This window comes from Podarcis erhardii, assembly GCF_964252035.2.
Source record: "Podarcis erhardii genome assembly, chromosome: 1".
Lineage (NCBI taxonomy): Eukaryota > Metazoa > Chordata > Lepidosauria > Squamata > Lacertidae > Podarcis > Podarcis erhardii.
Genome location: NC_138497.1, coordinates 31,486,488 through 31,507,743, shown reverse-complemented (window position 1 = coordinate 31,507,743; position 21,256 = coordinate 31,486,488). Strand labels below are relative to the sequence as shown.

Below are 21,256 nucleotides of genomic sequence, written 5' to 3'. Positions count from 1 at the left end.
TTAAATGTAGTCTAGATTATATTACTGTTTGGTAAATTTGTAGCTGGTTGACTGACCAAACTCAAAGAGCTTTGTGGCTGAGTGGGGATTTTAACCCTAGCCTCTCAGGTCCTAGTCCGATGCTCTAACTGCTGTGCCACACTGCCTGCTTACAAGGTGTGGGTAGATGAGGTGTTTAATGCAGGAGAGCATTCAAAGTTGGTATTCCCCATATGAAGTGATATAGTTATGAGGATGCGGGTGGCACTGTTTGTCTAAACGACTGAGTTTCTTGGGCTTGCTGATCAGAAGGTCGGGGGTTCAAATCCCCGCAACGGAGTGAGCTCCCTTTGCTCTGTCCCAGCTCTTGCCAACCTAGCAGTTCAAAAGCACACCAGTGTAAGTGGATAATTAGGTACCGCTGCAGCAGGAAGGTCAACAGCATTTCCATGCGATCTGGTTTCTGTCACGGTGTCCCATTGCGCCAGAAGCGGTTTAGTCATGCTGGCCATGACCCGGAGAGCTTTCTGTGGACAAATGCCGGCTCCCTCGGCCTGAAAGCGAGATGAGCGCCACAATCCCATAGTTGCCTTTGACTGGACTTCCAGGGGTCCATTACCTTTTTACCTAGTCATGAGGAGAGGCTATAGCTCCTCATTCCAACTTCACTGTATTACAGGCCCCAGTCCTTATCTTTTCAGCAGGGAAGGAATATACAGTACTGTACTTATAACTTGGCTGCTCTGATGGCAGCTCTCAGCTGTCCAGGAAGTCATCTTGTGAATGTCTCAGAAACAGGGGTCAAACCCAGCCAGGACAGCCTGTTACCCTTTTGTAGAGAAACAGTTGGGCATGAATGAGGAAAGTAGTAACCTTTGGCTATCAGAGGTTTCACTGTGGCTTGTTGTCTCAGATGAAGCTTTGGGGACAAACTCTTTTGCCAGTAACACTCACCTTGTGCTGATGTTATCAGTTTTCCACAGAATGAACTTGTTGAGCTGTTGCTTGTGGTTCCTCTGGGGAAACACTCAAAGTTCCTTGACAGACCAGCCTTTGCCTGTTGTTTGCACGTCATGCATAATCCCAGAAGAGAAGAGAAAGAGAGCAGGTGGCTGAATATACTGGAGATGAATTCAGCTGGAAATACGTCACTGAATTTGGTAACTGCTTTCCCATTAAATATATAACCATTTCAGCGTTGCTCCTGTCAGGAGTGAAAACTACAAACCTGCTGCTTCATGGAAGGATCCCTTGCCCAACAGAGAACAGAACCACTCCTTGGTGGCCAAGGAGTTCGCAGGGGCATGGCCAAGACCATTCTGGTTTTCTCCCCCAGTCTTCCTCCTTTTCCAATTAGACCAGTCTTCATGATGTTTGGAGGCTCCTAAACCCCTCAGGAAAAGGATCAAACTTCTATTTCACATGTATGTGTCAAAATGACTTTTCCTTTTGACCGCTTCATAATTAGTGCCACGTTTCCTGGACCTATTAGCGACCTGCATTATTGGCCCTGTTGTTAGCTCAGATCACACATCATTACTTTCGTCTCTGGCCTTTGTCCTTCATCTGGTTAGATCCTTCAGGGGCACCTGAGTCCCTCTTTGGCCAGCCCCCCCCACATTTCTAAAATCTAATTTTAAAAACTGGAGAAGAAGAAGGTCAAGCATATGGTGTGGTTAGAGCGTCAGAGCAAAATTTTGGAAATCAAACAGCAGAAGTGTAACTCTCTCCCACCGAAATCAGTGTGAATTAAGAAGTGCTTAGCTTTCTTGCTCAGTTGCGCTGCTTGATTTTTCTTGAGGGATTTGCATGAAGCAGCCCATGGCTCAGCGACCGGAGAAGCAGAAGCCTCTCTCTACTATTTAAGATTGACATGCCAGTGGCGTTATGGTAAGGTAATCTTTAGACAAACAGAGAATATGAATCACCGAGCCTGTTAATTTGTCACTTGTCATGGAAGACTCGGCCCACACAATTTTCATTAACTGTTGTTTATGTTTCTATGCAAATCATTTGCTGTCACACAGCCTAAACTACCTCATCAGCTAATTTGCATTAAATGTCAGGCATGAAAAGCTTCACACACACACAGAGAGAGAGAGAGAGAGAGAGAGAGAGAGAGAGAGAGAAAGAAAGTCTGGCTGCTATGGATTAAAGAATTAGTCTGGGTTTATAATGGTTTTTTTTTGTCAGATGCTAGTGAAGGTGGTTAGACATATTGGGGTGGCTGGAGTTTTTTTGGGGGGAAAGAAGATGTAAGGTTGTACTTATGCTCTTTGTAATAACATTAATAGTAATAATTTTATTATTTATACATCAGGCTGGGTTTCCCCAGCCACTCTGGGCAGCCTCCAGCAAAATATAAAAAATAATAAAATGTCAAACATAAAAAACTTCCCGATACAGGGCTGCCTTCAGATGTCTTCTAAAAGTTGTGTAACTTTGTACTCACAAAGATCCTGTAACATTTACAGGGAGAAAGGTCTGGGTGCAAGCTGTAGACTGACTGACCTTCCAAAATACGAAGTTGGACACCCCCAAAGAACTCAAGGAAAGGAGAGGAGAGTGTGAGAGAGAGACAGCAAGAAGAGAAGCCATATATTAATAATATATTTAGAAGGAGATGGGAAATAAGTCTTTGTGGATTCCCCCAAATTGTCTGCCAATTAGGATAACTGTGCATCACAATGTTTATAACATGAAATCTTCTTTCCATTCTCCCATTATTCTGCAATATACTGAGCAGAGAAGCAAGTACTTGAACAATAATGTGCAGCTGCTATGGCCTCCCTGAGAAAATCCTTGCTTCTTGCAGCTTGTACAGAGGTTGAAACCTAGGCTGTAGTTTTAATCTCTGTTATCCTAACACAGATAACAGCTTCACCGTTGCTGTGATTAAGATCATGAAACCCAGAAACCCCCATGGGGAGAAACTGAATCCCACACCTGGGTCCTTCAGGCAACCTTGTGCCAAGCAGGAACAGACATTGTGGGGTGGGACCTGTGGTGATATGCCACCTGTGTTCAAGGAATCGCTGAAGAGCATCGTACCTCTAGCAAGTACCGAGAGCATTTAAAAATGGGCGAGTTCTGCATGTTATTAGTCAATGCTGGACCAGTGGTCTGGGGTCATAGGCCCCTTACTATTTCTGCAGCAGGGTGTCTACACATCTCCAGCATCCTAAGTCAGCCAAATCAGCACGAAAGGTGTCATGGGAAAATTGGCTCCCTGCCACTCATTCCCAGGTGGGAAATGGACCTGAAATAAATGGACAGAGACCAGGCTAAAAGCAAAAACTCTTCAACAAAGGAGATCTTTTGCTGACTGCCAGCAGGACGAATCTTACAGGTAAATAAAGGTAGCTGCATGTTACAGCCACACACCTTTTATACTTTTTACAGTCAGGGAGTCGCCTCTGCCTCTTAAAATCTTAAAACTGGGGTGCCAGGGGCAACACTGGCCTCTGTCCCTCTTTCCTGCCCCTGATGATCACTCCCTTCCTCCTCTGATGCCCACTGTGTCATGTTGTTGTTTGTTGTTGTTTAGTTGTGTCCGACTCTTCATGACCCCATGGACCACAGCACGCCAGGCACTCCTGTCTTCCACTGCCTCCTGCAGTTTGGTCAGACTCATGTTTGTAGCTTCAAGAACACTGTCGTCCTCTGTCGTCCCCTTCTCCTTGTGCCCTCCATCTTTCCCAACATCAGGGTCTTTTCCAGGGAGTCTTCTCTTCTCATGAGGTGACTGTGTCATAGTGGTTACCTAAGAACATAAGAAGAGTCTGCTGGTTCCGGCCAATGGCCCATCTAGTCCAACATCCTGTTTTCACAGGGACCACCCAGATGCCTGTGAGAAAGGCACCAAGCAGGATCCAACCAAATCAGCACTCTCTTCTCCTTTGGTTTCCAGAAACTGGTACTCAGAAGCACTGCTGCTCCCAACCACTATTCCACTCTTCCTCATGGGGGCATTTCCAGAGAGTAGCATTGGCTGATTGCTTTTCAACTGCAGGGTTCCATATTATTTCCAACGCTATTTAAAACCTGTATGAAACCACTGGGGGATTTGGGGCATGATGTCACCCGTACATCGAAGACTCACTTCTCTGTTTTTCTGTGACATCTGAATCAGCTTTGGCTGTGCGAGTCCTTGGTCGGTATCTGGAGTCAGTGGTGGGTGGGATGAGAGTGAATAGACGGAAACTGGATCCTTCTTAAGCCAGAAGCTCTGTTTATGGGTGGTTTCCAGGTCCAGTAGCTTGCTCAGTAACCTATTTGTGATGGGGCCGCACTCCCAATGAAGGAGAAGGTTCATAGCCTGGGAGTGCTAGATTCATCATGGTTGCTGGAGGCCCAGGTGTCTGCAGTGATGAGGAGCGCTTTCTACTGCCTCTAGCTGGTGCAGCCTTTCCTGGACAAGTTGGTCACGGTGGTGTGCGCACTGGTAACTTCAAGACTGGATAATTTCAAGGTGCTTGTGTTGGGCTGCCTTCAAGGCTGATCTGGAAGCTGCAACTAGTGTGAAAGGCAGTAGCTAGATGAGTTTGTGGAGCAGCCCATCCTCAACATATGTCACCAGTGCTGTTAGAACTGCACTGGCTGATGAAGTGTTGCTGGGTCAAGGTCTTACTTTCAGTTTAGAAGACCCAAAGCAACCCAGGACCAGGACCACTTTGCTCCCCGTGACCTCTGCACTCAGCTGCTGGGGCCTTGTGGCACATGGAATCCTGGGGCTGGCTCGCCTGTGTCATTTTTTCAGCTGTCCTACTTTTCTTCTGGCCTGCTCTTAGCTTTCAGTCCTCATCCAATTAGCAATGCATATGCAGAGTCAGTGGGATTTTTTTTCCTTTTTCAAATACGGACTGTCCCACATGATAGGTATGCAAATAAGCAGTCTACTTTTAGATTGAATTTAATACTTTTTTTAAAAAAAAACAACAACTTAAGCTTGAAAAAAAAACGAGTAAGTGTGATAACAGGTTGCCCAGGCGTTGCATTTTAGAATGGACTTTCAATTATTCTTCAAATGGGACTTCTTAGAATCAGAGTGTGCTTGGCTTAGCTTCTTTAAAAAGCTCTCAGAAGTTTCAACTGATGCAAAATTTTGCAGGAAAGGTTCTAGGAATAGTCCATGTAGGGACAGATTGTTGTACAGTGGTACCTCGGGTTACATATGCTTCAGGTTACAGATGCTTCAGGTTACAGACTCCACTAACCCAGAAATAGTACCTCGGGTTAAGAACTTTGCTTCAGGATGAGAACAGAAATCGTCCTCCGGTGGTGTGGCAGCAGCGGGAGGCCCCATTAGCTAAAGTGGTGCTTCAGGTTAAGAACAGTTTCAAGTTAAGAAGGGACATCCAGAACGAATTAAGTACGTAACCAGAAGTACCACTGTACCTTCACCACCATAGCTGTCAACGTTTCCCTTTTTTAAAGGGAAATTCCCTTATTCCGAATAGGATTCCTTGAGAGAAAAGGGAAAAGTTGACAGCTATGTTCACCACTTGGCCAATCAGTCCACATTCTATGGGCTTCCCCTTCTTCTGGTTTCCTCTGGAGAGAGCATGGGAGAGCCCTGGTGTTCCTGCAATGTTTATTTCATTTACAAATAGGCTTGTTAAACAGGAGCAAGCACCGTGTGCACTCCTGCCATGACACAGATCCACTGTCTCCTATCAGATCCCGTAGGAACAAAGGGTGCCTGTCTTCAGTGGAGGTTCCTGTGTGCAGCAAAGTGTTGAACGGTCCTCCCAAGTTTCTGAGCCCCTCCCCAAACCTTCCAAGCTGTAGTCCAGACTTTATCCTGATATCGTGTCATTATTTAATCACATGGGTATTGCTGTGGTTTAAACCACTGAGTCTATTGGGCTTGCTGATCAGAAGGTCAGCGGTTTGAATCTGCATGGCGGACTGAGCTCCTGTTGCTCTGTCCCTGCCTCTGCCAACCCAGCAGTTTGAAACCACACCAGTGCAAGTAGATGAATAGGTACCACTGCGGCGGGAAGGTAAACAGTGTTTCCGTGCGCTCTGGTTTCCATCACAGTGTCCCATTACGCCAGAAGTGGTTTAGTCATGTTGGCCTCATGACCCAGAAAGCTGTCTGCGGACAAACGCGAGCTCCCTCAGCCTGAAAGCGAGTTGAGCGCCGCAATCCCATAGTCGCCTTTGACTGGACTTAACCATCCAGGGGTCCTTTAGCTTTTAGTGCTGTGCTGTTTTTACCATCTGCATTTTTATAGAGTTGCTTTTACATCATTTCAAATTCTAACTATTGCCTTTTATATGTTTAGCTTAGTGGTTGGGTTTTTTTGTGAGCCACCCAGGGGAAAAGGTGGGGGATATACCGTATTTTTCGCCCTATAGGACGCACCGGCCCAAAGGACGCACCTAGGTTTTTTTTTGGGGGGGGGAAATCAAGGGGAAAAAATTATTTCCCCCCCAGGTTTGCGCAGCCATCCCCAAGCTAGAAGAGGGAAACAGAGCGCTCCGTCTCCCTCTTCTGCCTTGAGGGACAGCCTCTCTAGCTTCCCCCGAGCTTGTGGGGCTGGCGATGGGGAGAAGCAAGCTTGCTTCTCCCCCCCGCCAGTCTCCAGATCAGGTCTGGGAATAGCGGGGTGGTGGTGCTCCGCCTTCCTGCTATCCCCCAAGCTTGTGGGGCTGGCGATGGGGAGAAGCAAGCTTGCTTCTCCCCCCCCCCCGCCCGGCTCCAGACCAGGTCGGGGAATAGCGGGGTGGCGGTGCTGCGCCTCCCCGCTGTCCCCCAAGCTTGTGGGCTGCAGGCTGCTGCCCGCAAGCCTTGCAAGCCTGCGGGACCTCCCGCCGGGCTTGCAAGGCTTGCGGATAGCTTCCTGAAGCCTGCATTTGCCCCATAGGACGCACACACATTTCCCCTTCATTTTGGGAGGGGGAAAAGTGCATCCTATAGGGCGTAAAATACGGTGTGTGTGTGTGTGTGTGTGTGTGTGTGTGTGTGTGTGTATAATTTCCCACTAACTGAGAGGCTCCTTACATGTTTCTGCCCATGTCCTCTGCTTAGCCAATCAAACTAATCACTGCCAGCAGGTCGTATCTCTGTCTCTAGCAACTTTTTCTTGTAGAAATTGTTTGGCTCAGGCACTGGGTTTTATTGCCCTTTACCTCCACAAATGAGAGTAAACAAGAGAGAGGATTACCATGGGAGTGGGTCTCTGGTAGTCCGCCCTGTCAATCTAGTTTATTTTTTTGTTTATGAAAAAGTTAAGTGGGATCGGCTACAGTACAAAGATTTGGAATATCTGCATATTTTCCACCTATGTGAGATTGTCTATTTACTCTTATCTCCTGCTTCCTGTTACTTAACTGGTTGCTAATCGATAAGAGGACCCTTCCTGTTATGTGATTGCTAAACTTACCTAGGAAGGCCCTTTGTTGAGTGACTTTGTCAGCAGCTTTCTGGAAGTCCATATACATAATGTCTACTGCATCACCACTAAGTACAAGCCTGTTGAACTGCAAAGAAATCCAAAAGATTGATGAGAAGGACTTTCCATTGCAGAAAACCACTAGTTCTTCTCCAGAAGGGCTGGGTCTTCTGTGGTTGATAATTCCTATCTTTACAAATGCTTCCCACTAATTTATTCAGAACTGATGCCATTTGGTTTGTAATTTCCTGGCTCCTCCCGGAACCCTTGTTGTGTTGGCTGTTTTCCAACCTTTGAGTAAGGAGGTCAGTTTTAGTGACACGTTCCAAATGCTAGTTAGTACATCAATTTCACTAAGGAGTTTTTGAGATCTCTCATGCTCTTAACAATCTAAAGATAGATATACAGTATAAATATCCAAATATCTTAACTACTTGCTTCCAGGCAAAGACAAGAAATGGAATTTCTGTTTCCCAATAATGTGAGAATTCTAATACAAAGGATTGTCTTCTTTGCTTGCTTACTTGCAAATGTACAGCTTTTTAATTTTTTTTAAATCACACTGGTTTGTTTTTTTTACCAGTACTGAACATTGCATTTTTATTTTATTTCTATAAATATTTATATAGTGCTGAATCATAAAGATACATCACAGCCATTTACAATTGTGATGGCCTCTACAAAATATATTTGGACTGGACTGAACTGTTTCTCCCCCCTCTCCTATCATACGGCTCCTTCACAATTCATCTTTATATAAGTTTCCCATATGTCAGGAAAATTCCTGACATGTCCTGGTTTTGGGGTGTAAAAATGGCGTTGGGGGCAATTTTGCCAAATTGGCAAAATGTCAGGGAAAACCTGGATGGATGGCAACGTGATAGAAAAAGTAGTGGAAACAGCAGGGGCGTAGCTAGCTGCACCAGGAGCGGCGGGGGCAGGGCGAGCCACTCATGGGGGCACCGCAGCAATCTGCACATGGGGGCACCTCATAGGGGTGCTGCGGTGATCCGCCCAGGGGGGCGGCGATCTGCCCACAGAGTCCATCTGGTGGATGCAAGGCCCATGCTGCTGTTTTGGGCAGCGTGGGGTTCTGTCCCACTGCGTCACTCCCAGGAGAGATGTGTAGCTCAGGCGTGTGCCCCCCCCCCCCCCCCGCGGTGTGACATTTTGTCACCCCACTCAAGGATGACACCCGGGACGTACCACACACCTCGCACCCCCCCCTCCTACGCCCCTCAGAAACAGCTCCAAAAGCTTAAAATCACTACAGTGGTACCTCAGGTTAAGTACTTAATTTGTTCTGGAGGTCTGTTCTTAACCTGAAACGGTTCTTAACCTGAAGCACCACTTTAGCTAATGGGGCCTCCTGCTGCTGCTGTGCTGCCGGAGCCCGATTTCTGTTCTCATCCTGAAGCAAAGTTCTTAACCCAAGGTAATATTTCTGGATTAGCGGAGTCTGTAACCTGAAGCGTATGTAACCTGAGGTACCACTGTATTTTGTGTTGAGGTTTCCCCCCAAAAGCTCAACAATTTGGGTTTGTTCCCCAAAAAGATTCTCAACGATTTTGGTGGTTTCCTAAAGAAACCAAAAACCAAAAAACAGCAATTTGGGGGTCTGCCAGGTAAAACCCACTTTGTGGGTGTCAGGAATTTTACTTTTTGAAATATGGCAACCCTATCTTTATACTTAACAGACTTTATTGTTTCTCCTCCTCTTCTGAGGCTTGCAGTGTAGCCGAAACCGCTCTTTCTCTTCTTCTAACTGCCTTAAGTTATGCGGGTTTTTTTTCTTTTCAGACCATTTTGATTTTCCCAAAGGTGGTTTTTTTTCTCTCTCTCTCTCTCATTACTTTTGATCTTTGGAGTTTCCGCCCACGTGACTTTCAGTTGAGTCCCTTGCAGCTTCCGAGAAACCACAGCAGCTAAGCTCTAAAGAGAGGGAACTACAGAGTGAGCTGCAGACTCTAAAAGGACAGGAATGTAGATGCTGGGAGAGTGTCAAAGAAAGTGACCAAGAAGCCAGGAGGAGAGGGAAAGGAGGAAAGAGGAAAAATCAACAGAAAAGTAGTGGGGGAATCACCAAAGACCTCCAGGAAGCAAGAAAGGAAAGACCACAGGCAGGGGGAGCTGTAAGCCATGCCCCATAGCTCTGACAGCAGCGACTCCAGCAGCTACAGCCAGTCCTCTTCATCCAGCAAACAGGTACAGTTTGGGCAATTCCTTTTGAGTTAATTTTATGGCCGTCTCTCTTTTTTTTCTAGCAGGGCTCCTGTGCCTTGAGCACAAAACACAGAAATTCAACAGATGTGGCATCTCCTAGCATGGAGAAAACTTTGCCTATAGGATTTCTGCCCGTTTATGCTTAAAGGCACCAGAACAAATCCAGATATGAAATATGAGCTCCAATGGATACCGTCTTGCCACTTTGCCAAACACTTCGGTTCGTCTCGTGTGCTGAAACAGAGAGGAACAGAATGAATGAGAAACGTTCAGCGCTGTCGGGATTTTCGTAGGAATTTGAAGGAACTGATGTAGGGACAGACCCAGGAGAATGCTATTCAGAAAATCTAAACCAAAGATAAGAAGCTAGGCAATAGGCTAATACGCAACAGTTAAAGTTACAGCAGTGCAGGGACCGAATGAGGAAGCTTGGTGATACTCTTGCAGAAAAGCATCACAAATGTCATTGATGGCTATCGGAGCAGAATAACTGTTTACAGATAGGTGGCATAAAATGTCCTCAACTGCTTGGAACTGCTCAAGCCTCTGCTGGATTGTGCCATTCTCCCTGGGGTGAAGTCACGGTCCCAAAAAAGAAGAAACTTTGGAGGTCATAGAATCACAGAATTGTAGAATGGAAGGGACCCCATTGGTCATCTAGTCCAACCCCCTGCGATGCAGCAATCCTGCCCATAGCCATCCCTGGTTGGGCTTGAACTACCAACCTTCTGGTTAGCGGCCAGGTGTGCTGATCCATTGTGTCCCCTCAAGAAAACGTTGAAAGAGTTAAGATGCCTCCAGCACCACAACCACCCAAGATGGGATAAGTTTTAAAATCCTAAGATGGAGACCATATATTTACTTTGCTAGGAACGGGTCCTTAAAACTTGAACAAATCTGTGCAAAGAGTTTATAGACTCATATTCTAAAGGAAGTAGTAACCCTACAAGAATTGTTAAACACAACTCAGTAAGAGATTATCCAAGGAAGGCATGAAATTACATCATTGGACATGATGTAATTTTTTAAAAAATGAGGCAAAGGCATGTAAGACATGGGTGAATCGATTTTTTTGTCTTAACATTTATATCCCTCCCTGCTTTCTTCATGAAACCCAAGGCAGCGTATGATTCCCAAGTAGTCCATCACCTACTGAGAGATACTAAGCAGGCCTAAACTGCTGTAGCTTTGTAAGCTGGTAGTCTCATGTGCCTTCACGCTATATCCTAGCACCATAGCTAGGCTGGGATTGGTAGGTTGGGGGACTTTTACATAAAACCCAATACTGTAGTTCAGGAATGGGGGATTTGTGGCTCTTCAGATACTGTTAGACTATGGCTCCCATCAGCCCCAGCCAACATGGCCAATGGTAAGGAATGATGGGATTTGTAGTCCAGCAACATCTGGAGGTCATCCTTCCCTGCTCTAGTTATCTGAATGTAAGATGAACACCCCAACTCTTTTGTACTGAGAGTTCCAAAAGGGTTGTTGCTCATCTCTGATGTCTCATATAATTAACCTGCTGGTTCTCCTGATCCTTAGACGCACTTACTTCTCCTGCATTAGGAATTGGGGCAAATTTGAGGGAGGGGAGGATCCTCCATCAACCTGATACTGAATCTGCCATGGAGACAACAGAGGAGGAGAGAGAATTGCTGAGAAAAACACTTCCTTCTGCTTTCTATCCCAACATTGGCATTCTATGCAAGATCCTTACATGTATAGATGTTAAGGTGGTATTCCTGTTGTCATACCTTGTATTGCATGATTCCCCTCACCCAGGAATCTTCGGATGATATGAGAAAAGTACAAAGAAGAGAAAAGAATCGTATTGCAGCCCAGAAGAGCCGACAGAAACAGACACAGAAAGCAGATACCCTGCACATGGTAAGAATGCCCATTCCCTACCCACCAGGATTTCTCTGGGATTAGCCCTGTTTCGTGCAGGTGTGGTGCTAAAAATTGTTCCTGAACAGTACCACCATAGACTGCAGGTAGGCAATTGTGTGGCTCAGTGTGCCTTTTTGTAAAAGCTCCTCATATAATTCAATATTCATTTTTTCGTTGCTTTAGCAATCTGCCATATAGGGCCCTCACAGGAAAAGAAAGGCTTTCTTGATTTATGGGAGTCTAGCAGGCTAATCCCAGAACCTTTCTCCCTTAGTATAGTTCCCCCGCTTGTTCCTATATCAGCAATGATGTCAATTCATTTCAATACTTCTATGCACTTAATAACACAGATACCACAAATTATCCAGAGCATACACCCTGAATCCCATAGTATACTGTATATGCATTGAGGTGAGCATATGCATTCCTATACCTTCCACAGTACTGCAATGCTAGTACAGTGGTACCTCAGGTCACATACGCTTCAGGTTACATATGCTTCAGGTTACAGACTCCGCTAACCCAGAAATAGTGCTTCAGGTTAAGAGTTTTACTTCAGGATGAGAACAGAAATAGTGCAGCAGTGGCACGGCAGCAGCGGGAGGCCCCATTAGCTAAAGTGGTGCTTCAGGTTAAGAACAGTTTCAGGTTAAGAATGGACCTCCGGAACGAATTAAGTACTTAACCCAAGGTACCACTGTACTGAGCACTGGGTAAAAGTAAGCAGCAATCACACATATTGAACGCTACATCTGCATGTAGAAACCAAGATACAGTATAATGGAGAAAAATTCTCACCTAGCCTTCTCTCTGATATGCTAGTTTTATGTGGGCAAGTCATTTTTCTTTTTCACCAGAAAGCATCCAAGCATGCAATTCCCCACCTGCTGTGGTACATTCCAAGTACAGATCTAGTCCACTTGTTGCTCTTCTTTTCTGTCTGAACTAGGCCCGTGACTCAGCTCTGCACCAGATCGCTCACATTTATGGCCAATGTCTTTTGCTTGTGGCTCCAGAACTGCTGAAACTGGCCACAGTTGCAAACACAACTGCTTCTGCTGTGGGAAAAGCAGTATCTGCACAACAAGAGCAGTGCCTTTGTCTGAAGATAAAAGAGCAAATGGGGAAGGGCAATAGCTCAGTAGCAGAGCACACAATTTACACCCAAAAGGTCCCAGGCATCTCTAAGGAGGGCTGAAAAAGACCCTTGCCTGAACCCTAGAAATCTGCTGCCAGCCAGTGTCGACAATAGCATTCAGTAAGATAATGCAGAATCCAATGAGGCTGCCTTTGGAAAGATATTTTCAGCAGTACAGTGGTACCTCAGGTTAAGTACTTAATTCGTTCCGGAGGTCTGTTCTTAACCTGAAACTGTTCTTAACCTGAAGCACCACTTTAGCTAATGGGGCCTCCTGCTGCCGCCACGCCGCCGGAGCACGATTTCTGTTCTCATCCTGAAGCAAAGTTCTTAACCTGAAGCACTATTTCTGAGTTAGCGGAGTCTGTAACCTGAAGCGTATGTAACCTGAGGTACCACTGTACGCCATGCCGCCAATCTTAATTGCAAACAGGACTTTAAAGGAGAGCAGCCTTGTTCTCTGTACGAAACGTTTCCCCGTGTTTTTGCACCTACAAGGAGAGGGAAGCTCCCCTCCCCTTTATCTTCTGGTGAATTTCCCCATTGCGTTGCCGCTTTCCCCAGCTGCTGAAAGAAACAAGTGAGACTTTCCTTCTAGGCCAGTAGCAGGTTTCCTGTGGCAGGTGGTTTTTCTACTTCTAGATGGCAGTTATTGACCTCCCCACCCCCACTCTGTCTCCTTGAGGCCTGAGCCGCACGCTCTCTCGGGTCAGGATGTCTGTGGCCGAGGAAATACGCGTGTATGAAAAGGGCTTGGTGACAGGCAGTGGGAACCTACAGGCGGCGGAGGATACACTGCTGTCATTTCTCATAAGTCGCCGGCTGGGGAGAGAGTGCGGCCGAAGACTGAAAATGTCATCCGCTATCAGCACGGGGCTGGGTTCTCTGCTTGGGTTTGCCCAGAACATGAGTTTACAGGAAGAAAACGTCAGTCAATCAGCCTGGAAACTCTAGAGTAGCTAGCGAAAAAAGGCTATGAACCCCACCCACACAGACCCATTCCCACTACCACTTCTTAGATACAGTATTGCAGTCAAAAACAGAGGCCTGCTCATTTTTATTTATTTTTTAAATCCTGCTCCACCTGCTCTGGGTGGCTTCCAACAAAATATAAAGGAACACGGCAAAAGATCAAACGTTAAAAGCTTCCTGAAACAAGCCTGCCTTCACTTGTCTACAAAAAGTCAAAGTGTCTTTTTGTTTATCTGATGGAAGGGCATTCCACAGGATGGCCTTGTTCCCTGTAACTTCCCTTCTTGCATTGAGAGGGAATTGCCACAAGGCCCTCAAAGCTGGACCTCAGCGTCCGGGCAGAACGATGGGGGTGGAGATGCTCCTTCAGGTATACTGGGCCGAGGCTGTTTAGGGCTTTAAAGGTCAGCACCAACACTTTGAATTGTGCTTGGAAAGCCTCCACCCACCCACCCACCCCCCGCCACTTTTGGGGCCTAGCAGATGGGAGAGGTTTCTAACTGAAAACTATAAAGCAAAAAAATAATTATGATGCTTCTTGCTGTGGATCTCTTCTTTCTACAAATGTACCTAAGGCCTATTTTGCATGTTATAAAAGGGCTCCAGGCAATGTACCTTGTAGAAAGCCATACTTTCTAATTTTCTAGAATGTAATATTATATTTATATCCTGCCTTTTGTATAAGTAGCTCAAGGGGGCACACTCGGTTCTCCTCCCCATTTTTATCCTCACAACAACCTAATGAAGCTTTAGTTAGGCTGAGAGACAGGGACTGGTGCGTGGTCACCAGTGGGAATCACCAGGTCTCCCAGGTCCTAGATGGATGCTCTAACCCAGTGATGGCCAAACTTGGGCCACCAGTGGTTTTGGGACTACAGTTCCCATCATCCCTGACCACTGGTCCTGTTAGCTAGGGATGATGGGAGTTGTAGTCCCAAAACAGCTGGAGGGCCAGGTTTGGCCATCACTGCTCTAGAACCAGAGGTTCCTATCCTATGGTGCTCCCTTTAGTGCCTCTCCTGAAGCAGAAGTCTCCTTTCCTCCTCAACAGCCTGGATGTTCTCAACATGAGTGGTTGTTGAGAGGCACCAAATAAGCAGGGCTATTGCAATTGGTACAGCAGGCACAAAAAATAATAATTAAGTGGCCTGCAAAGGCCCTCAGCAATTTTCAAGTGGTCTACAGAAAACAAAGTTGGGGAAAACACTGCCCTGTACCACACCGGCTCACCGGATGTGTGTATTCACATGGAAACCCATAGCATGACCCCCAAGTTCTGTACACATCTGCATGGGCCACAGTTCTCTGTTGCAATTCCTGTGACTTTGGTGACTGAAAAAAAACAAGTGTCACTACAATTGTGGGAATTGGCAACCGCAAACCTCAGAGATCATCACTTCATCTGTTGTGGAGAAAATAATTACTGGATGCCCTCCCTCCTCCTTTTCAACTTCTAGCTCTGAAGAACAGAAGCAAATTGAGTTGCACAGGAGTAGCTGGGGATACACCTCCCTGCCAGGAAAGATGAAAGGAAATAATTCTGGTAATCTAGACAGAGCTGGAAGGCAGCTAATTTATTGCCCACCCTCTCTTTTCTCTTTCAGGGCCAAACTAAACTTGACATTAAATGTGTCTTTGCTTTTAACTTTTTAAATGCAAATAACACCAGTTGGGGGAGGAAGTGATAATTATCTAGATCTTATGGGGGGGGGGTATTTAACCATTTCCTCCCCTGCTGCAGTTCTGAGGAAAATCCCTCCTCTGAAGCTGGTATTTGCATTAAAAGGAAATTCCCCCATTGGGGCCTTAAGAGATGAAGAAAGGGATTGCTTATCCTGCTCACAGGACATAGCAGGATGCAAGCTAAGACCTCTTCCTCCCTTGAGCTGCAAGTATCAACCTGTGTTTTTCATAATGCCCACTGTTAAAAGATACAGCTAGTTTCTTGAACTGTCCTAAACTCATAATTAACTAACCACCCTCCACCAGTGGCTGATCTTGGGGTCTCAATATTTCAGCAGCACTCACTCTGCACGGTACAAAAATTCAGTGTCTCTCCGCCTCTCGTGCTGCACTCTAAATCACCACCTCTGTCCTCCACCTTATAGTGAGATCCTGCTTTCTTTTGTTGATATCCCCAATGTATCATTTCCCTGCCCTTTTCTCACTTTTACTAGCATGTTGGAACCTTGTTTACTCATTCAGGTTCCACACTGATAATGGTAATCCATCAATCTATTAAAACAGGGCTATATACAGTTCCTTGACAGGACTTTAAAATAGAGGCCTGCAGCAGGGCTCATTGTCCCTTACTAGGAAAGGAGGGAAGAGTCTGGGCTATACAGGATTCTCTGGGGAAAGTTGCATGCTTTAAATCAGGGGTGGCCAACTCCCAAGAGACTGCGATCTACCGACAGTTAAAAACTGGCAGTGATCTACCCCCATTTTTTGAGGTTCTGGTCTAAGTTGTTGAGCTTTTGTAGGGAAGAGGAAAGCCCCATTTTTAGGGGTTCAGGTCAGAGTAGTTGAGCTTTTTTCAGGGGAGACAACATTGAGGGGAGTCGGTGATCTAACAGTGGGGAGGAGTTGTGGTGGACCACATGGCCATCCACTTCCCACTGGGAGCAGGGGACTTTGTCCCCCATTGCCCGGGGGATCCCAGCCACATCAGAGCCTGGCTAGCCAATCCGCTGGCCAGGAGGGCATGGCCGGGGCAGTTTAAATGGAGGAGCGAGCCGGAGGACTTCCTCTTGGAACGGACTTCCTGCGCTGCGGGCAGGAGTCAGATATAGTTGGGTTCAATCAATTCCTAAGCCAATACCGCTCACATTCTGTAATTCAATAAAGTTGTGACCAAATATGCCCAATAACATAAACTTAATACCTGTGTCCTGGTGTGAGTTTTTTCCCAATGAGGAGGTGGCTGAGGGGTCTCGATACGCAATAGATCATGATCTACCTGTTGGACATGCCTGCTTTAAATGTAATATAAATTTATGGTGTGGATGCAACTTCCTTCTTTCATCCTCTTTTACCTCAGTTTTTCCTCGCCATGTCGCCTACATATAATTAGGCCAAGGCCTGCATTTGGCCCTTCAGCCACTGGACTGCCCCATTTTCTTTCTCCACGGTGGGCCTATCGTTTCTAACTGATTCCCTCCCCCCTTTTCTTCAAAGGAGAGTCAAGACTTGGAGAGGCAGAATGCCGCTTTGCGCCGGGAGATCAAGCAACTGTCAGATGAACTGAAACACTTCTCTGCCATGCTGACCTCCCACGAGACTCACTGCTCCATCCTCCATACGCAGCCCCCAGCCCCCACCGAAGTGCTTTTCACGCCACTCCCCTTTCCCCAGACCCACATCAGTGCCCCATGCTTCCAGCATTGAGAGCAACTTCTAGGACTGGGAAAAGTTTGCAGACTCCGTGCCTGGACAGAAGGAGGAGGAGGAGAGATGTACCTCACCACTATGGACCATTGGGGGGGGGTATTCCCATATATCTGTTGGCAGGTGCTGTCCTGAATAAGGAGTAAAATGTCAGTAGGATTTGGCCTTTGTGAAGAACCTGTGACATGCGAGACTCACCTGCAGGTTATTGTGTGTGTGATTTAATCTACAGTAACCGCTATCGGTACTGTTCTGTTGTTTGCACTGATCTTCTTATCACAGAGCCTTGTACAATAAGCCATGTTCTGTTGTAAAATGTATACTAGTGGTTCTGTGGACACAGAGAACAAAAGGTGTTGATCCATTATTTTTTTAAATAAAGATCTCTTTTTTATATATATACAGTATATATATATATATAAGTTTAATGTTTTATTTTTTAAACCTGGTCTGACCTTCCCTTGCAGAGTTAAGAAACAACGAGACAAGGGAAACTGGGCAAGGAAGCCACTATGAATTGTTGCTGCATATTCAGGACAAAATACGTGTTCTACATGATGAACAATGCTGTGCTTGGGGTTTTGTTTGCTAAATAGCAGCCACAGAGGAAACCAAGGTGGACTAAGACTGCAGTGGTGGTGGTGGTCAGGGAATTTAACCCTCTGTCCCAGCCATGGTCCTCATCCAAATTCCTCACCCACAGCTGCTATTTGCCCTAGGAGGAAGTCATTCTGAGGCTTCTTCCAGATTGTCACTACTTTGCAGGTGGGATTTAAGCATATGCTGGCAAATTTAGGGTTGTACAGTGAAAGTGGACTTGAACTCTTCCAACCACAACAAACCCACTTCCAAAAATATCAAACTTTCTGAGGTAACTTGCGACAGGGAAATGCACTAGCAAGTTTGGCGTGGCAATTGAGTGGTACATCGTGTAATAACCTTCCTTCAAACAAGCAGACACCCTGAAAAGTTTTTGCAAATAAATCAGGACAAATGCTCAGTAAAACGGTGGTCTACTCTGGTGGATAGAAAATCTGGTCCTGAAAAATGTTGTAATAGTTATGCAATACACAGAGGCAGCGAGCTGTATAGTTGCATTGCTAATTGGTTTGGGAGATACAGTACAGCAAAGCTATGGCACAAATTCCATAAAGCCAGGCATAATCTGTTCTGTCTTTTGAAATAATTTCATAGAAACACCAAAGTTGAAGTATTTCCTGTTACCTCTAGGGCTGCACCTTTCCCCCTCTGATGGGAACTACTGTCCAGTCCTCCATATAGCTGCAATGGAGAACTTGAGGCTGCATCTCTACACATTAAAGATAGCTTCCATTGAGAAAATTGGGCCTGATAAATACTTGTTAAAACTTGTGTTAGGGAGCATGGGTGTAGACAGGATTTTTGTTGGGGGGAGGCAGGACTTTGTTGTGGGGGGGGGGCAGAACCATCATGATTGGTCAGTTAGTTAAGCAATTCTATTGTTTTACTTGATGGAGGGCAGCTGCCCCTCCCTGCCCCACTGACTACGCCCATATTAGGGAAGGTGGGGGAGAAAGTGAGAAGCCTGCAAAATTCCTGATGCCTGCTTGTGTGTTTTAAGCAGCTGCTCCCATTCCCTATCTTACTAGTTTTCCCAGTGATTTTTCTGATCTGAGGACGATTTGAGGCTGTGGTAATTCTCAGCTGCAACATTCTTCAGTAGAGTAACATCCACACTGTGTTTTTTTGTCCAGAAAGGGTCTTGTGTGAGAAGCTTTGATAAACAGAGAACATATTGTTCTCCTGCTGTGGAGCAAATATGATTGCTGCATAAAAAAACTGTGCTTGGATTGCCATAATTCCTATACGGAATACAAAAATGGCAACTTTGGGCATAACCAGAAAAAAAAAAAAGCTCTTATCACCAGGGTTTTCCCTCCACACCAAACCCAGTGACCTCTCATTTGCCTTGAGATATGAAAAGTAGGGGTGGCTCTCTCTAAGGCTCTCTAACTGGCCCTCAAAGACTCTCTCCAGGCCACGGCCTCTTCCCAGCTGCACCACCTACCAAATTTGCTTTGCACACACCCCTCCAGTGCTTTCCCCTATTTCGTCCTTGAACTCTGATCGGTCCTCTTGCTTCCTTCGAAGGGGAACAGAGAGGGGGGTGTAGACACTGACTAGCCTACTGTACAAAGGTAAAATTTGCATTCATTCCTCTGCCCTCTGGCCCCACTCATCCCTGGCATGTGGCCCCTAGAACATTGATCAGAAGGGAATGTGGCCCCTAGCTAAAATATACAGTATTCCCCACATCTGCCCAGAATATGGGGACCAGTGGGGATGGAAAGCCCCATGAAATGTCCCTTGGACCTTTGAAATACCCATTTATAGTAGAGGGAGGGGAACTATAAGGCACTCATACAAAAACTACTAGTGGGAAGTCCTGCCTAAAAATAATTTTTTAAAAAGCCACTTCAGGTGGGCATATTAGGAAGCTGCCTAATTTGGTCCATCTAGCAAAGTATTGTATACATTGACTGACAGCCGGTGACTTGCTAGGATTTCAGACAGGAGTCTTTCTCAGCCCTACCTGAAGTTTGTTTCTTTGCTTATTTCAAATCTATGCTTGCAGGTGCCATAAGAAAGCTGCAGAGATGGCGCAAGACAGTGCGCACCCTGGAAATTATCTCTTTCAGCTTCTGCCTTCTGGAAGTAGGTACAGGGTTATAAAGACTAGGACTAGCCGCCTGAGAAACAGTTTCTATTCAAATGCGATTTTGGTTTTAAACGCAGTGTAAGGTAGTCTCTGTGGAAGTATATTTAATTTAATTATGGGGTATCAGTGTTTTTAGGGGGCTAACCAGGCTGGGATAGCTGGGATAGCAGGCTTGTTGGTTTTTCAATGTCTGATGTAGATTTTTTCAATTTTGTTGTTCTGTATGGGGCAATGACAATAAAGATTATCGTATCGTATATTTATATATATATAAAAATTAATATACCACTGTAGCCTCCAAGCAATGTAAGGATTGAATCTGGAACCTCTTACATTCAAAGTATGTGTTGTTGTTGTTGTTGTTGTTGTTGTTGTTGTTGTTTAGTCATTTAGTCGTGTCCAACTCCTGTCTTCCACTGCCTCCTGCAGTTTGGTCAAACTCATGCTGGTAGCTTTGAGAACACTGTCCAACCATCTCATCCTCTGTCGTCCCCTTCTCCTTGTGCCCTCCATCTTCCCCAACATCAGGGTCTTTTCCAGGGAGTCTTCTCTTCTCATGAGGTGGCCAAAGTATTGGAGTCTCAGCTTCACGATCTGTCCTTCCAGTGAGCACTCAGGGCTGATTTCCTTCAGAATGGATAGGTTTGATCTTCTTGCAGTCCATGGGACCCTCAAGAGTCTCCTCCAGCACCATAATTCAAAAGCATCAATTCTTCGGCAATCAGCCTTCTTTATGCTCCAGCTCTCGCTTCCATACATCACTACTGGGAAAACCATAGCTTTAACTATACGGACCTTTGTTGGCAAGGTGATGTCTCTGCTTTTTAAGATGCTGTCTAGGTTTGTCATTGCCTTTCTCCCAAGAAGCAGGCGTCTTTTAATTTACACCACTATTTGTGATGGCCCTCCCCCCTATTCTGAGGTAAGTATTCATTGTGGGATTAGAATCCAGAGATCAGAATTAAGAATTTAAGAAGAGCATGCTGGATCAGGACTACGGCCCATTTAATCCAGCATCCTCGAAGCGGCCAGCCAGAAGCCTGTGCAAAACCTGCAAGCAGGACTTGAGCGCAACAACCCTCTCTCCTCCGGCAGCTGCCAGCAACTGGTATTCAGAATTCGTAAGGCGAGGTCTTGTATAGTAAGCAATGGTCATACTGAACGAAGAGGCTGTTGCGATGTCATTGTGTAATGCCAGGAGGTAGAGGAAATGTAAAGAAGGAGCAAAACTAGGTACAAAAGGAGGTTAATTTACCTGCTGGAGGAGTAAGTTTGGAATTTGTGCCAACAGTGGAGGAAGAAGTTGAGGAGGACTAGAGGAAGACCCTGTTGCATGGCTCTTTAAAGTTTTAAATAGTGTCTTGGTTTTTCTGAGATGGTAATAAACAATGCTTTAGCATAGCATTTGTCCAGCATAACCAAATATGAGTTTTTCCATCTTTGAGAGATGACCAACCTGGCCGCAACCAATAAGCAAATTACAGGCATTTGCAATCAAGGGTAGCATTATCCCTTTCAAACACAGAACAAAAGCACAGTTTAGGGTCTTATCCTAACCACGTTCTCTAA

The 21,256-nt window shown here is 45.7% G+C and overlaps 1 protein-coding gene across 2 annotated transcripts; it reads left to right on the top strand.

The window, feature by feature from the left end:
• Nucleotides 1-9,251: 9,251 nt before the first annotated feature.
• BATF (basic leucine zipper ATF-like transcription factor) lies at nt 9,252-17,387 on the top strand. Of its 2 annotated transcripts, XM_081867032.1 has the most exons (3): nt 9,252-9,584; nt 11,385-11,489; nt 16,780-17,387. In XM_081867032.1, exons 1-3 carry the CDS (start codon nt 9,519-9,521, stop codon nt 16,987-16,989), a joined length of 381 nt encoding a protein of 126 aa, XP_081723158.1. In that variant the 5' UTR covers nt 9,252-9,518; the 3' UTR covers nt 16,990-17,387. The 2 variants fall into 2 exon arrangements, with proteins under 2 accessions (XP_081723158.1, XP_081723157.1); XM_081867031.1 differs by lacking the exons at nt 9,252-9,584; nt 11,385-11,489 and adding an exon at nt 13,106-13,557.
• The last annotated feature ends 3,869 nt before the right edge of the window (nt 17,388-21,256 follow it).

Excerpts from the sequence above, each read along its gene's own strand:
- BATF (XM_081867031.1), top strand. The coding sequence starts at position 13,345 with ATGTCTGTGGCCGAGGAAATACGCGTGTATGAAAAGGGCTTGGTGACA. Across the intron at positions 13,558-16,779 it reads TGAGTTTACAGGAAGAAAAC|GAGAGTCAAGACTTGGAGAG; the intron begins GTCAGTCAATCA and ends TTTTCTTCAAAG.